The 15,433-nt window shown below is 42.1% G+C and overlaps 2 protein-coding genes across 12 annotated transcripts; both read right to left on the reverse strand.

Moving 5' to 3' along the window:
- Nucleotides 1-713: 713 nt before the first annotated feature.
- Nucleotides 714-10,251, reverse strand: LOC133911589 (silicon efflux transporter LSI2-like). Of its 11 annotated transcripts, none has more exons than XM_062353896.1 (5): nucleotides 10,048-10,251; nucleotides 3,794-3,846; nucleotides 2,451-3,649; nucleotides 2,170-2,359; nucleotides 714-1,255 (listed from the first exon to the last, which is right to left on the reverse strand). In XM_062353896.1, exons 3-5 carry the CDS (start codon nucleotides 3,597-3,599, stop codon nucleotides 987-989), a joined length of 1,608 nt encoding a protein of 535 aa, XP_062209880.1. In that variant the 5' UTR covers nucleotides 3,600-3,649; nucleotides 3,794-3,846; nucleotides 10,048-10,251; the 3' UTR covers nucleotides 714-986. The 11 variants fall into 11 exon arrangements, with proteins under 11 accessions (XP_062209880.1, XP_062209878.1, XP_062209876.1 ...); XM_062353894.1 differs by having other exon boundaries at nucleotides 3,770-3,846; XM_062353892.1 differs by having other exon boundaries at nucleotides 3,736-3,846.
- Nucleotides 8,463-8,834, reverse strand: LOC133910429 (probable CCR4-associated factor 1 homolog 7). Its single transcript, XM_062352830.1, has one exon. It carries the CDS (start codon nucleotides 8,832-8,834, stop codon nucleotides 8,463-8,465), a length of 372 nt encoding a protein of 123 aa, XP_062208814.1.
- Nucleotides 10,252-15,433: the final 5,182 nt, after the last annotated feature.

Here is a 15,433-nt window from a genome sequence, read left to right on the forward strand (position 1 = left end):
GAACTCACTCTGACATCAGAGGATCATCCGGTGAACTGAAATTTCGCTGATTTTATCTATTTCAAAGCAATTTTGAGTTCTACCTTCGAGATTCGGAACCAATGATTTTCTGAGGTTAACTTAGTAATGGAAAGTCACAAGTGTGCATCGACTATGTCTAGACTCTCCTAAGTCAAGCTACAACTCTTAACCACTCTTTATAGTACGGTCAAAAGACTAAGAATAAAAAGAACATATACTACTCTAAATGTCCTTCATCTCCTTGTGACACTTAGATCTAGAAGATCCTTATCCTTCACATTCCGGTCCTTTGATCATCACATAACTCTTTTAATGGGCAAAAGTGTAAGGTCACCATTGACAATTAAGTCTTTCTTTGTTTCTTAAAAGCTGAAATGTTAGTCACAATGATATGGTTGTCATTAATCACCGAAACTCTTACCTTTTTCTTAGGGACCTAGATGCTACAGCAACTCACTCTGAGAGCCATGATTTTGTTTTAATAACTGTTCATGTGTTATATTGCCTCACTTTGTCAACTGTCAGTCTTGATTCATTTGTATTCATGAGTAGCTTATGTGCTTTCATATATGCTTTTGAAATACTCATGTTTACCTATATGATATATGTTGACAGTTATGTTTTTATATATTCTTGTACATTCGAAATCATTTCAATCGAAAAGTTGCTAAAATGTACTTTACAACAACATCTGAAACATCAAAACTGCAAATAGACCAGCATAGCATTATTCATTAACCCTATTTGCAACCTCCGTTCAGAACTGAAAATGCAGGCTACATCATCAGCCATCGGCGACCTGCTCACGGTCCGCTTAGGAGCAACAAATGAGCAAGATCACAGACGGAGACATACATACACTCATACACACAAGAGTTACATAACAAGCCTATTTTACATGTACTTTCTTATTGGAAGGATTCGTCATTCAGCTTCTTGTACACTATCTTCTGCCTTCAGTTGCTTCAGTAACTGACGACGATGAGCAGCCCGATCGCCGTGACGACGATGGTCGACGGGACCCCAAATCGGAGGTGGTTCCAGAAGGTGAGGTTGTAGCCGAAGAACTGAGCTCGTCTGGCCTGCTCGCAGACAATCAGATTTGCGGCAGAACCTAGGAGGGTGAGGTTCCCAGCCACGGTGCTGACCCATGCAAGTATGAGCCAGGCCTTCCTCTCTGAATCATGAGAAATTGCAGCAGCTGATGCAGCCACTCTTGTGCCGAGCAACAAGACTGAGAAAAGAAAAGTTCAGAAATGTTAGAGAAAGGCATTAAACCAGGCAAAAGAACAAAGGGTAATGCAATATGTGTCAAAGATGCATGGCCTGGACCACTCTTTCGATATACAGAACTGCCCCAGAATGAACAATGGCCGAAATGCATGAATGATGCAAGACAGACTATTATCAGTTGGCTTAGAACATAACAGTAGGGCCTTAACAGGACAACCAAAAGAAAAGGGAAAATTACTTAGATGGAGTCCTACACACGATAAACAGACTAGATCAATAATTAATAACTCTCACAAACTTCAGAAACATATATCGAAAGAATATAATGCATGACATCAGGCAACCAAAAAGCTTCATGATCTACTAAGTTTGCTCAGTACAGTATCATATGTAGCTCTCTAATTGGACAAATTAAGTACCTTCAAAACTTTCTCTCTGAGAAGAATATAGTCTTTCAAGATTACTTTCCACAAAAATAGTCTAAGGATAAAATGTTTTACTATACAGAAATTACTCTGCTGAGGCATTAAAAAATATATCAAGTCTTAAAATCAGTGGCAGAACCCCCCCCCCCCCCCCCCCAAGGCCCAATGATAAATTATTGAGGCAATTCAGTTTGATTCTGTACAGGAAATTTTGCAATACTCCTAAAAATGATGTCCAATTTGCAGTTGGTACATCATACTGTGCACAAGATACTAGAGTAATATTTCCGGTTCCTCAATTTAATCATGCTTGGCAAATAAAAATAAGAGGCCTGAAGGCCATATTAGGCACACAGCTCTCAAAGTGCCACATATAAAGAACTTCATAAAGAAAAGAGCATATCTGTATAAAGTATTAAATGATTATAGATGGTCATGCATCAGGAAATTTCCAAGAGTACCCAAAACAACACCAATTTCAAAGATTTACCTGTGGGAACATTTGAGGCCACATTTGAAAGGATAAGAATCACCACCGCAAGAAGTGAAACACCTTTGGCACTATCAATTCGTGAATATGGTTCCACTAACTCCCATAGTGTGTTCGGTATGCCAGTTTTGTTGAAGCCATCAACCGTGATAAACATCCCGCAAAAAAATATCAGCAATGAGTATGACACCTGCCAGCCATCAAAGTAGATTATCATCATTCAAGCTAGGTTAAACATCCACCCTTTAAGCGTTTAACTGATTAAAAATTAAGGAGCATACCTTCTCAAGACAAGCCTGTGCGTCTGTAAAATCAAGTGCCAGAAGAACTAGAGCCGCAGTGATTGCAGTCCAGGACATATTAAGCCCCATTAGAAGTGCAATGAGCATACCTAGAGTTATAAGATAAACAGCTGTTTTCCACACAAGTACTTTCCATCTCTTCTCTGCAACTTCAGGTTCTTTCTCCTTTTCCACATTTGTGTCTAGGGAGGGTGGCAAATCCTCTATTATCACACTCCGTTGCTGGCTAGCAGTTCTTGTGAACTTCCTTGAGGATGCACCTTCATCTCTCCTATCAGGAAGCGTCGAGACCTCTACCATCTCATGCGACATGCTCGATGCCCGCAGAGACTTGATTGCAAGTTGAATGTCGGCCTCAGAACTGATGCTTCTGCTTCTCAGGTTCTCATTCACACTGGACCTCACACTGTTGCTCCTGATGATTGGTTCACTGATGCAATCCACATCATCTGGATTCAGAGAGGAAACATGTGACATCCTAGCCGGTGTGAACCGATGTGAAGTAACCTCATCGTCGGCAACCACTTCTGGTCCTGTAGGTTGCCCACCCTCCTGATCCTTCTCCACAGACAAGTATTTCCAGAAGTACAAAAGGAGGATAGCAGCATTTGTCAGAACCCCGACAATCATTGCTGGGAAAATCCCTAGCAAGAACTGACCAAATGAAATCCCACTCTCCACAGCTATGACAAGGTTCTGAGGGTTACCGATCGGCGTCGCAGCGGAGCCGATGTTTGAACTGGTAGCAAGGGCCAGGAGGAAAGGTTGCGGTGGCAGGTTGTTCTGCCTCGCAACCTTGAGGATGAATTCAGTGAGCACAACACAGCATGTGTCGTTGGTGAAAAGCGCGCTCGCAAACGCGGACACGATGCAAACTCGGAAGAGCAGGTCCTTGCTACCTCTGCTCTTCCATGAGAGCAGGTTCCCGAGGTACTTAAACATGTCAGCCCTCTCAAGGAAGATGCTGACAACCATTGTCCCGAAGAGCAGGCCGATGATCGGCAGGTCAATTGCAGCATATGCGTCCTCCGGTGATATGACCCGGAACAGGACCATTAGCATAGCACCAAGGAGGGACCCAGCCGTCCGTCCAACGGGCATGAACGGGACGGTGGGGAAGACGGCCATCACCCAGAAAATCCCAAAGGCGACACATCCCAGCACTACTTTGGAGGTCCCTGCCAACGCCATATTAGCAATTTTTCTCTCTTCCTCTACAACTAAAACTCTAACAATTGCACTTCAAGAACCTGTCACAACTCACAAAGTAAAAAGAGTACAGAAAAAACCCCAAATACCAAGGCCGGTCAGACTATGCTCACAAGAAAGATCCTGTTGGAATCAACCACCCCCATTCCCAATTTAACTCAAGATCCTGCGAAATTGGAGCAAAGAAACAAAGATTGTACATTAATCCAAAAGTTAAAAGGAGGTACTTTAGCAAAAAGTAAAGGAAAGCGAAGAGATGTGCAAAGATCCTCTATAAAAATAGTTTCTTGATCCCTTAAACTAAAACGAGTAAGCAAGAAACGGTGTTAGACTGCATGAAAACGGGGGACATATATTGGTTTCAAGCACCACCACGCCTACTCACGGTGTATCCTGCAACAATTCAAGCGAAGAAAAGAACCCTTATCAATTCACACAGTTCACCAATCCAAATAAAGTCAAAAAAGTTCCCAAGATTTTGGGCAAACTGCTACTACTAAAATAAGCCAGTAAACCCTACACGCCGAAACAAGGTTGTGCTAACCCTAGGCTTTCAGTCCAGATCAACCGTGTTTTGCAGTGGATTAGAGCCGGGCTTACCAGAAAGATCCAGCGGAAATACTTGCACGCACCGGTGCCAAGAACGGGTATTTGTGTGCTGCGCTACGATCGGGTAGTGACTAGAGAAATTATCATCGGTGGGGAATGCTTACCTCGGAGTAGGGGCGGGCCGGATAGTTACTCCACAGTGCTGTGGCAAGAGCGAGCGAGGGAGACGAGGTGGTGGATTGGTGGAAACTGAAGCAGTAGCCGAGTGGTGGAGGAGACATGAAGTGGGGGCAGCTAAATAGGTGCCATGGCCACCGTGAAGGGGCGGGCCTCAGCTTTCATGATGACGAGGCGACTCGGGTTGGGCCCACACACAGGTGGGGCTCCCAGGATGGCATTTTACTATGCGCACACGGGTGGATCTCCTATTTTCTAGATTGTGAGTTATTATATTACGTCAGAAGATTGCTAGCATGTTTTTAGTCTGAATTACAAATAAAAATGATTATGCTATTATCTGGGCCAGTTAGATTACAAGCGGATCAAACAATCAGTGTACTCAAAAGTGACTCTTTGGTCAAGTTTTTGTGTAACTAACCTCATGGAAACCTTGATTGCGAGCAACCATTTGAGCCAATTTTACTAGGTTAAGCACCACAAATCAAATTATAATCAAGTACTGACATACTTTCACTAATTTTTACATAGAATATGGTGTAAGATAATATAAACACGTCATGTTTTTACGGTTTTTTTCCTCTATTCAATTGGTGTAAGATATAATATAAAGACGTCGTATTTCTACCGCGTTTTCTCTCTATTCAACTAGTGAGTCAACTAACCTGCTAATATTTGAACATAACCTATAGAGTAAGGTCTTAAAAAGAGCGTTACATCGGATCTTGACCACAGGGTACAGTTAGCATTTCTCCGTTGCTAGGAAATCCGTTATTCGATTCGGGAGGTAGCCACGATTAGAGACGGAACTGTGATTTTGACTTCGTTTGATTTGGATTTTGCGCGTGGGAGTCTGAGACGTGTACGGCGGCCAACTGACTGATGTTACCTGTTTCTTCAGATCCAAGAAACGCGTCCGGCTCAAGCGACAAAACCCTAGGCCGCCGATCTAGCTCTTAAAGATCCATTAGGCCAACTACAGTATGCAATACTGCCTCAGATGTTGCCTGCTCGCCGGTGCTCACTGGATGAGGCTTCCCAGTCTCAATAATGGCGGAGGATTGATCCACAGGTCCAGAAACTTCCGGACAACCATAGATTAATTAGAGGGTGGCAAAAGGTTCTCTTTCTAATTACCGACCAATAATTGAATAATATATATAGTACTACACTACTAGGTATAAGTTATTTATAGAACACAAGGCCTAATTCGTCTAAACCAAGAGAGGGCACAAAGCCTAGCGGAACACTGTTGCATGGAAGATAGAAGAGCTAAGTGCTAACCCCATGAAGAGTCACTAGCAATCAAAAGGACGTGTGGTGTAGAAGAGCTAAAGTGCTAGCACCATGAAGAGTCACTGGCAATCAAAAGGACTTATGGTGAAACTACTCACCCATGTTAAAGTTCTATATTTGGAACGGAAGTTCACATTTATAAAATGACTACTCACCCATGTTAAAGTTCTGCAGATATATATATTATATATATATTCTGCAGGTATACTTACTGTAGTTTATGTCTGTGCATATCCCATAAGTTGTAACTCACAGTATTTCAGGTTGTAACTCACAGTGTTTTAGGTTGTAACTGGAGGATGTGCGCAGTACGAATAACAAGTTGTAACTTACAGTGTTAACTTCTCGTATTGCAATTATGTATTTATGGACGAAAAATTGTAACTGATCTACTTAACAAGTTGTAACTCACAGTGTTTCGAGTTATAATTAGGGGATATGCGCAGTGCAAATAACAAGTTGTAACTCACGGTGTTAGCTTCTCGTGTTGCAATTATGCATTTCTAAATGTGAAGTTGTAATTTGTCTACCTAACAAGTTATAACTTATAGTGTTTTGGGTTGTAACTGGGGAATGTGCGCAGTGCGAATAATAAGTTGTAACTCACAGTATTTTAGATTATAACTGGGGATATACGCAGTGCGAATAGCAACTGCGCATAGACACATAATAGTATATATATGTGTGTATATTACACGTGTGTATACATATATACATATTTGATATCATGTCATATAGAAATAGGAAGTTGTACTTTTTTTAAAAAAAAAAGGCAATACTCCTAATCAGGTTTCTGAGCTCTCCTAGCTAGGAAGGCGACGTCGAATTTAATCGATCGCCTGCTGCGTCTGTCATGAGAACGACTCATGTGATGTGTCATCGGCGTAACGACATTAGAAAGGGACGATTCACCTACAAGCTGCCAAGACACCCACGCCGCCGTTCGACCTACTCCACGGGACGATACCCAGCCGTCCAGCCGTCCCCTGCCGCCGGGCAGGGCCAGCGCACGTTACGTTCCGTGCAATCATACGGAGAGGATGGAGCGAAAGCTCCCTGGCAACCACTGGCTTTTTGGCCGGGGTTGACGAGCTGCGCGCGTCGGAAGATAAGATCGTGTCAGGTACTCAGGTTCCTCTTCGCCCTCGCTTTGCGAGCTATAAAGCGTCGGGTGCAATTTCAAGGAACACGGCGGCGAAAGAAAGTGCCGTTTTGTCAACTTCTTTCAGGGATAAGATCATCTCAAAGGATTCATGTCGGAGATCAAAATCCTTTTGTAAAGAGATTTTTTTCCTTTCAATTTTTCAATGGTTTCACTCCACTCATGAAGAGATTCTTAAAGTCATCTTCTTCAATACGAGATTCTATTTTTTTTTCCTCCACAAATCCCTTCGAAAGAAAGCTATAAGAGATAATAGAAAATAAAAGGAATAAGAATGGAAAGTAGAATCAGAAAGAAAATAAAATGAAAGAAATATGATTAGAGATGATGTTGCAGTGTTTGGTTGGTGACTGATGGGTTTCATATGTGTATGGCCAACACAATCTGACAGTATCGTGTGGTATACGTTCAGGAAACACTCCCTATTTAACGTTTGGTCGCCAACTATCTATGCCTCTCTTGCTATATCAGCTAAGCCGTGTACGGAAAGTCGTCCAGCTTAGGCCGTGTACGGAAAGTCGTCCAGCTTGATATATTCAGCTCTATATCAAATGCGTCACATGTTACTTGCGGGCTGCTGCAAAAAATTGGCATGTATGCACGTGGTTGGGCCCTGCAATTGTGAGAAATGATCGCTCTTCCAAGTCCCTCGCTGCCATGAGTACGTGCTGCCGTGCAAGAGCCAGCCCAATTTGCTGTTGCCTGCTCCTGGGGACACACTGGTGAATGACCCAACTGCATGCTGCTCTCTATTGTCGGACTACTATTCTACTAACCGGTAAAATTAAAAAAAAAAAGATGAGAGAGACAAGTACAGCAGGAGCAGCATGATATACTCACTACAACTTTGGTAACAAGCACGCCAAATTCGTCTGTTGCTGACCTCAAACGGTCAAACCAAGTATTCCCTACTATCATAAATATATGACATCCTGAACAAGGTCTAGTTAAATTTTGAAACTTTGACTATCAATAGCTTTTGAAATATTTAGTTTCAAAACATAAAATTTATATGTGTAAGTTTGTCTTAAAAATACTTTTATAATATCGTAAGCTTATTGAATTATATAAATATATTATAGTTGAAAATAATGGTCAAATATACGTCTCGAAGACCATGCTATATCCAAAACGTCAAGTATTTTTGACCGGATGGAGTAGAAGTGTACTTACAAGTTACTGTACAAGCCAAGCATATATGTACTCAACTTTGTACTAGCTATCCACTAATAAGTGTGATTTGGCTTTAGAACATCTCTAAAATACTCTCTAAAACTCACTTCCTATATCTCCATATAGGGAGACTTCCTAATAATATTTTCTCTTAAAATCTTCTTCATCTCTAACTGACTCTCACTATCCTATTCCCTAAATTTTCTCTTATGTGTCATCGACAGTTGGACCCTACCGTTCATCTCCACCTTTCCTCTTTCTCTCTCCCCTTTCCTCTTTACGAGCAAACAAAGCAACACTCGATGGGTGGTTGTATTCCTCTCCGTGCCCGACAGATCAAAATGTGTGTGCGGTCAATGGGGTCGGAGGCGGATGGCTCGGGCGACGGCTAGGCGAGCGGAGCCAAGCTCCTGGCGGGGTGGAGGCTAAGCTTGCTGTGGGGCAAAGAATGAATCTCTGAGCTTCTCCATCGAGCTAGCAAAGAATGAGTCCCTAAGCTTCCAGAATGCGCAGGATGTGACTAGGCTATCAGACCCGGCCTGGTGGGACTCTTCAACGCGCTCTACAGTAAGGAGCTCGGTGAGCTTGTTTAGCCCGCCGTGCAAGCTACTGTAGAACTTCATGAGGTGCTTGATGTCGTACACAATTGGGAAATATATCTTCATCAGCTTAAAGAACCTGACTTGCGTGTCTAGGAGGCTATTGCAAGTGAGGATCTTGAGTAGGTACCCAAAGTCATATCCGGCGTGAAAGGTAACCCAGTAGACAGAGTCATTGAGCACGATGCCGGAGGACATGAGCAACTTAGCGAAGTGGTGGGCGTCGACTCCGTGCTCAGCGTTGTGGTGGAAGTCGATGTCGCTGTGGCGAAGGCCAAGCTTGGGCCGAAGGCCAAGGCTAAGCTCGCAGCGGATGAGGGGTTGGAGGCTGAGCTCGCGGCGGTGGAGGTGGAGGCTAAGCTCATGGTGGGGTGGCGCGTTGGGCAGCGCTGGGTCGACGGGGCCGATGGAGGAAGAAGGATTATGAGTGGCGGTGTCGCAGCGGTGAGACAGAGGCCAACAGGGTGCGGCAGGGGGCAGGGCAAGAGGACGAGCGGCTGGGCCAGGGGCTATTGGACGGATACGGAGTGGGGGTGTTCTCCAGAAGTAGCGAGCGAGAGGGATGTTTTTAGGGCTCGATAAGGATAGAGGGTGAGATAGAAAAGCTGTTAGAGATGAGTTTTAGGGTCAAATTCCTTATATTTAGCTATAAGAGTCATTTAGGAGATTTCTTGGAGATACCTCTTAGTTAGTTATAATATCGCTACTGTGTTCGCACATGCACATGCACTCTTCTCCTTCTGAACTATAGTTGGGCCTAGCCTAGTCACACAGTGATTACAGTTAGGCTTAGATGCACACGTGCGTTTCAATGTTTCAACTAATGTTAATCCAGCAACTTGTATTGGACTCCGAATCAAAAAATAAATAAATTGACTTGGTATATCCGATAGACTCCGATAATTTTTTTACTATATTTACTAAATTTATTTAAATTTTATCAGATACATCCAATATATTATGTTCAGGGATGATCTCCGGAGTCCGGACCTTCTCCAAACATGGCAAAGCTCCTTGCTTCTCGCAAGTACAGTAGTAGTCGTCTAGTACTACTATCCACGTTCAAACCACACCACGTGAATTACTTGCAGACCAACAGGTCCGGCGAATGCACGAGACGTCAGAAAAACTTAATCAATCTCTTGCTCACCAACAAGTGCATGTGCATGCGTAAACATCTCAAGGTACGATGCGTTCCGAAGATTACTTGTAGACCAACAGGTCCGGCGAATGCACGAGACGTCAGAAAAACTTAATCAATCTCTTGCTCACCAACAAGTGCATGTGCATGCGTAAACATCTCAAGGTACGATGCGTTCCGAAGATCACATGCCGCGCCATGTGTGCATGCGTGAAAGCAAACAAGCAACAAGAACCAGGGCATATGATCAGGATTCAGAAAGAAACTTACACAATGTCCCGATCGCGCGCCCACCAGCTCTTGGATATCCTTCCGATCAGACTTTCGGCGCCGCCGCCGGCCGTTCGCTTGCCTCGACGCCACCAGACTTTCGGCGCGCGCGGGTGCTTCGGCCGGTGCGGTACGAGGCGGGCTCGGCTTAGCTTATATACGTGCGGCGTTGGCTAGGCCGGTGGATGCAATGGAGAAGTGAGGCAGACGCCGGCCGGGGGGAGCTCGGCTTAAATAGGCGGTGGCCGGGCGAGGTGTGCGGCCATGAAAGGCTCGCTGCGCTTTTCTAATGCGGACCAGCCAGCTCTCACGAGACGTGATCGAGGTACGGACGCCACTGGTCCATCGCCCGGACAAGGCCGACGGCGACGGCGCAGCTTCGCAGCGCAGCGGATGCATAGGCCGATCAGTGGGTAGCACAGGTGGGTCTAGAACTACGATCCAATCTATTTTTGTGCAGGTATGTATAAGAATTAGGAAGCGTGAGGCTGTGAGTATACAGCATAAGCACTCAGTCAGCATAAATGTTTGAGATTCAATATTGCAATATCGTGAGCTTTAATTGATCTTGTAGTTTTGTATGTTTAATATTGATTGTGATTTTCAAAATTGCAATGATGTAAACTTCAATTTATCTGGTACAAACGGTTCATGATAATTATTGAAGAGAATGTATCTTTATGTTATTGATAAAATTTAGTAAGAACTTAACCAGAAGTAATTTACTATTTACTTTATCCTTTTGTAAAAAATTAAGTACTTTGTGTAGAAAAAGGGAAAAAGAGAGAAGAAAGTAGCACTAGTTAGCAGCAGTTGGATCAGATACATTGCACAATAGAGTATTAGTTTTATTGATTGATCTTATTAGTTGTTTTAATATTTATTTGACAGATATCGATGCTATTATTTTTCTTTATTATTCAGATTATTCATATGATATTTAATTAGTAGAATTTTTGAAACTAGATTGTGTGGCTTATGCCAAACTTTGAACTATTATATAGGTAAATCATATTTATTGAGCTAGATATTTTCTCTAAAGTAAACGAGCATGATATAATTGAGACTTCTATGGCCATGAGAAAACATAAAGTGAAAATCTAAAGTAGTATTATCTCCTATTTATATAAGACATTATTTTATATTTGAACAATTTATATTGTATTTTTTTTTGCAAAATTTGAACTTTTTTGTTAAATTTATGATATATATTTAAATACATTTGTATTATGTCTTTAAAAATTTTACTTATATATTGATTAATTAGAGTCTCTATCCAATTAAAAAATTCTAGCTCCGCTACTGCTGGATGCCCTGCCTGCCGATAAAGCTAGTATGAATCCGATCCCTATCGCCGCGGAAGAAGATGGTTGGCTCGTCGCTGTCCGCTCCGTCCATCTCATCCTGTCAGCGTGTATGCACCGCGAGCACCGAACGTGGTGGTGAAAAAAAGTCAGTCCGGTTCATTAAAGTTTAACAACGCATGGTTTGCCTAACTAATCGTGATGGACCAGGCTCCATCCACTTAGCTTTGCTTTGTTCGGTGGGGACTGAACTCAAGCTAGCGAACAGGGGATGATGCAACGCAACGGTGGATCTTGCGATGAAGATGAATCGGTGACTGCATCGTTGGACGGATGAATCGGTCATTTTCATCCATAAATAGCGTTTACATCGTAAATAAGTTCCTGCTCTTTTTTCCTTGCAAAGCAACATGATAATATTGTATCAGACGGTTGCCAACGGATTTGTAATTTAGTGGTAAAACTCTAAAAAGTGGAGAGAGCCTATGAGAGTTCGACATCTGTTTCGCATCGAAAAAGTCAGACGGACGATCATCCGTGATTAGATGTTTTGAAGAACGGAGAAAGGCTGCTTGTGCAGTAAAATGTAAACACGATTCTGACGATGATCCGTGATTAGATGTTTTGACGAACTGGAAAAGGCTGCTTATGCAGTAAAATGTCTTCACGATTGTTGATAATCATGTCTTGATATTATTATTATTGATCGTGAGTTCGATCGGTCGATGTATATACATATAACGTAGAAAAGCAGCATGCATGTTTATCCAAGTACGACCAGCATCTTGATCGACCAAGACTCGACCGACGTGTGCGAAGGACGGCGGGAGAGAAGAGACCGTTGAGATGGCGATCATCTACCAATAGTCCAATACTATTACCAATCCCGTCTCTGTTCATAATTGATTAGCATATTAAACACGACTTCCTCTGTGCAAATGTAATAAGGGAAAAGTATCCCGTAGGAAGCTTCAGCCTTTTTTGGAGCACGAAGTAGTAGCTTGATTTTGTTCCAATGTGATAGCCTTGTAGTACGAAATTGATACCTTTAGTTTTCTATGATCTTGTCCATTATCGCTTTAGATAGCCTGTGCAAATGCCATGGTTGATTCCTTTGGTTACTCCATAAATAATCTACGTGATACCGACCTCATTGTGCACATCTTAAGTTTGCTATTGGCCGCTATCATTCATTCCAGAATCTGTTGCGTTTGCTCCCTTGCTTTCCTAAAAAAAAAATATGTTACTGATCTTTTTTTTAGGTAACAATGCTGGCACGTCGTCTGACGACATCAAACGTCACGACCTCATCCTTTCTTCATCCCTGTGGACTTGATCATACCTAATCGATTTCTTTCGTGATCTAGAATATCTCTGTGAAGAATTTTTTTTCCTTCAACGTTTTTATAATTCTTTAAGATTATTTATTTTAAGATAAAATTCTCTCTTTTTTTCTTTACAAATTACTTAGAAGTAAAACTATTAGAAATGAGGAAAAATAAAAAGAATTAGAATAAGAAAGAGAATCAGAAATGAAATGAAATGAAATGAAGAGGAACTAGTTTGGGATGACGTTAGCATGGCTCAAGTGAGTGAATTCATCGACACCTCTCGAGGGTTCTTATCTCCAACGCGCGCTGCTGCAGCCACAGCCAACACATGTGTGTTGTGTTGCTCTCGCGTCTTCTTCACGGTGCACTCGGAGATCATTGCCGTTTCAGCTCTGCTCCGAGAAACAGTTTTAGGACCTTACCTAAATCGCTGAGGCCTTCTTTGGATGATAGGGTTTTTATAGAAATTTTGGAGGATTCCAATTCTTAGGATTTTTTTTTTCTTATAAGGGACTTTTGGGATAAAGGAATGGACTTGTGGTATTCCTACAAAAATCTAATAAAATAGCTTCTTTCATAGTTATTTTGGAGAAATTATAACATGAGGTCTAACCTCATGAAAAATTCCTTTTGTGTTTCTCACTCGTTTCTCTCTCATCTTATTTCTGTTTTTCTGCGCTCATCTAAACGGCAATTACTATAATTTTTCTGTGTTTTTTATTATATATATAATTTAAAGTGCTAGAACTTTCTAATCTTATTTGTCTTATTTCCGCGTTTCTAAATCATGCGTACGAAAGATGCCTTGAATCTAAAGGAGCCAAGAGCTACCGGACGAGTTCACCGCTCTTGTCCAGATGGGAAGGCATTTATGCGGGCCGTCCCCCACGAGTTTTAATTCGCGTTTCTTGTCTACGGGTACCGATCGTGACGACCTATATTGACTTCACCTCCGTGGTCATGGCCGGTATCAACCTCCTCGTCGTGTATCGTAGCTTTTCTCTCTTGCTCGTATATATATTTCACAGGTTGACTGTTCGAGCTGTAGTTGTCATGTATTATTGACACCAGATTTTTCGATCAGTATCATCTGATTTCAATGTTATCGTGATCGTGACTTTATCATTGACACGTGGTACTATGAGTCGTTAGTCTTACGTGTCAGCGACAAAATTATTTTGACATTAAAGTCAGATGATAGTAACACCAGATTTTTACCTTCGAGGTGTACGTACGGATCGATCGATGGATCCGTCGTGTTTGGCGTGTGCTTCCCTACGTGTAGGTAGTGCTGTGAGTAGAAGAGTTTGATGGTGATTTGCAGGTACGACGATCCGTCAATGCAGCAGCTAGGCATCAAGGTAGGGGAGTAGTAGATGTTGTCCCGCGCATTCAGTATGTTCACAAGCCATCAAGGTCCTGATTTGGACGTCGGCTAGCTGCTGCATCTACAGAGCGAAACCTTCCGGGCGTTTCACACACAGCACGTCTGCTCTCGCTCTCCCAGCACTTAATATTGTGGCTTCACGTACAAGTTTGCTGCTGAATGTGGTCTGTTTCGAGGCTTTGCCTATGATTTGTGGATTCTTTAGGTTTTAGGTTGTTTGGTTTGCGCTTTCTTCTTCTTTTGTCTTTCGGTCTATGATCATCGGTGGTAATAGATAAGCTCATAGCGCACTCTTATGTAATTATTACGACAATGAGAGGTAATAAAGTTTTATTTATCGAAAAAAGTTTGCTACTAAATATATTCGAATGGTTGCTTATCTATCTATCTACCTTTATAATTTGGAGACTACGGTTTGGACGATGTATATAGTGACGGATCCAAAACTACAAAATAAAAGCTTTTCTTCTTTCATACCAAAAATTAAAGAGAGCACATAGGTTTGAGGCTCCGAAAGTTAAGAGGGATTGAGCCCCTCGCCTCCGTATAGATCTACTGTTATATACATGTACATAGACGGATAGACCAAAAGTTCTGCCGTTTTCAGATGACACTCATTAGTATGCACGTACGACTTCTGTTCGTTACTCATGAGTCATGATAGCACTTGAGTAAAGCACACAGCGATTCCTTATCTGTGATGATTTCGCTTTGTTGACCTTATTGTCTGTCGCTAACCATTTCTCCATACAATCAAAATGTAGCAGCACGCATTGACAAATCTGGTCTGCATGCATTTTTCAGCTTAATTGTGTTCTTCTTGTTTCCGGCAACGTGTGAGTAGTACCCAATTTTCAACATTAGGATTCTTGACAAGCATGGGCATGCCACTCTCCCAAAGTTTCATGATTAGGGTTGTCCGGTTTGATCATGTGATTATTATGGACAATTGACCTGCATTATGTCTCTTGGAAAATAGCGCCGTACTTGTTTGAATGGTACGCAAGATGAATTAGGTGAAATTGGAACGATCCTCGGATCACGGACGAGCTCCGCCATTAGAGATACAAGTTTTATATATTTATGTCATTAAATCGTGTTAATCCAAACTAAAAAATAAATTAAAGATTTACTTCCATTTAATTAAATTAAGAAAAAATAAACTAAATAATAACTTAGAACTATCTACTAAGTACTCACTTATATCCGTATGCTGGGTCTTAACATGTGAACCCATTCCCTCCATCCACAATTGATAAAATCAGATGCAGAATACGTTCTAGTTTGGATTAACACGGTCCATCCAATTCACGATTCAGACCCTGCGATTCCAACCTCCATTTTGAGGAGATTTCTTACACGAC

Source organism: Phragmites australis, chromosome 3 (assembly GCF_958298935.1).
Source record: "Phragmites australis chromosome 3, lpPhrAust1.1, whole genome shotgun sequence".
In the NCBI taxonomy this organism is placed as follows: Eukaryota; Viridiplantae; Streptophyta; class Magnoliopsida; order Poales; family Poaceae; genus Phragmites; species Phragmites australis.

What these genes read in the sequence shown, in the direction of transcription:
- LOC133911589 (XM_062353887.1), bottom strand. Translation starts at nt 3,662, where the DNA reads ATGGCGTTGGCAGGGACCTCCAAAGTAGTGCTGGGATGTGTCGCCTTT. An exon ending in CACAGGCTTGTCTTGAGAAG is followed by an intron (nt 2,360 to 2,450) that starts GTATGCTCCTTA and finishes GATGGCTGGCAG; the next exon opens with GTGTCATACTCATTGCTGAT. An exon ending in GGCCTCAAATGTTCCCACAG is followed by an intron (nt 1,256 to 2,169) that starts GTAAATCTTTGA and finishes TTCTTTTCTCAG; the next exon opens with TCTTGTTGCTCGGCACAAGA.
- LOC133910429 (XM_062352830.1), bottom strand. Translation starts at nt 8,834, where the DNA reads ATGTCCTCCGGCATCGTGCTCAATGACTCTGTCTACTGGGTTACCTTT.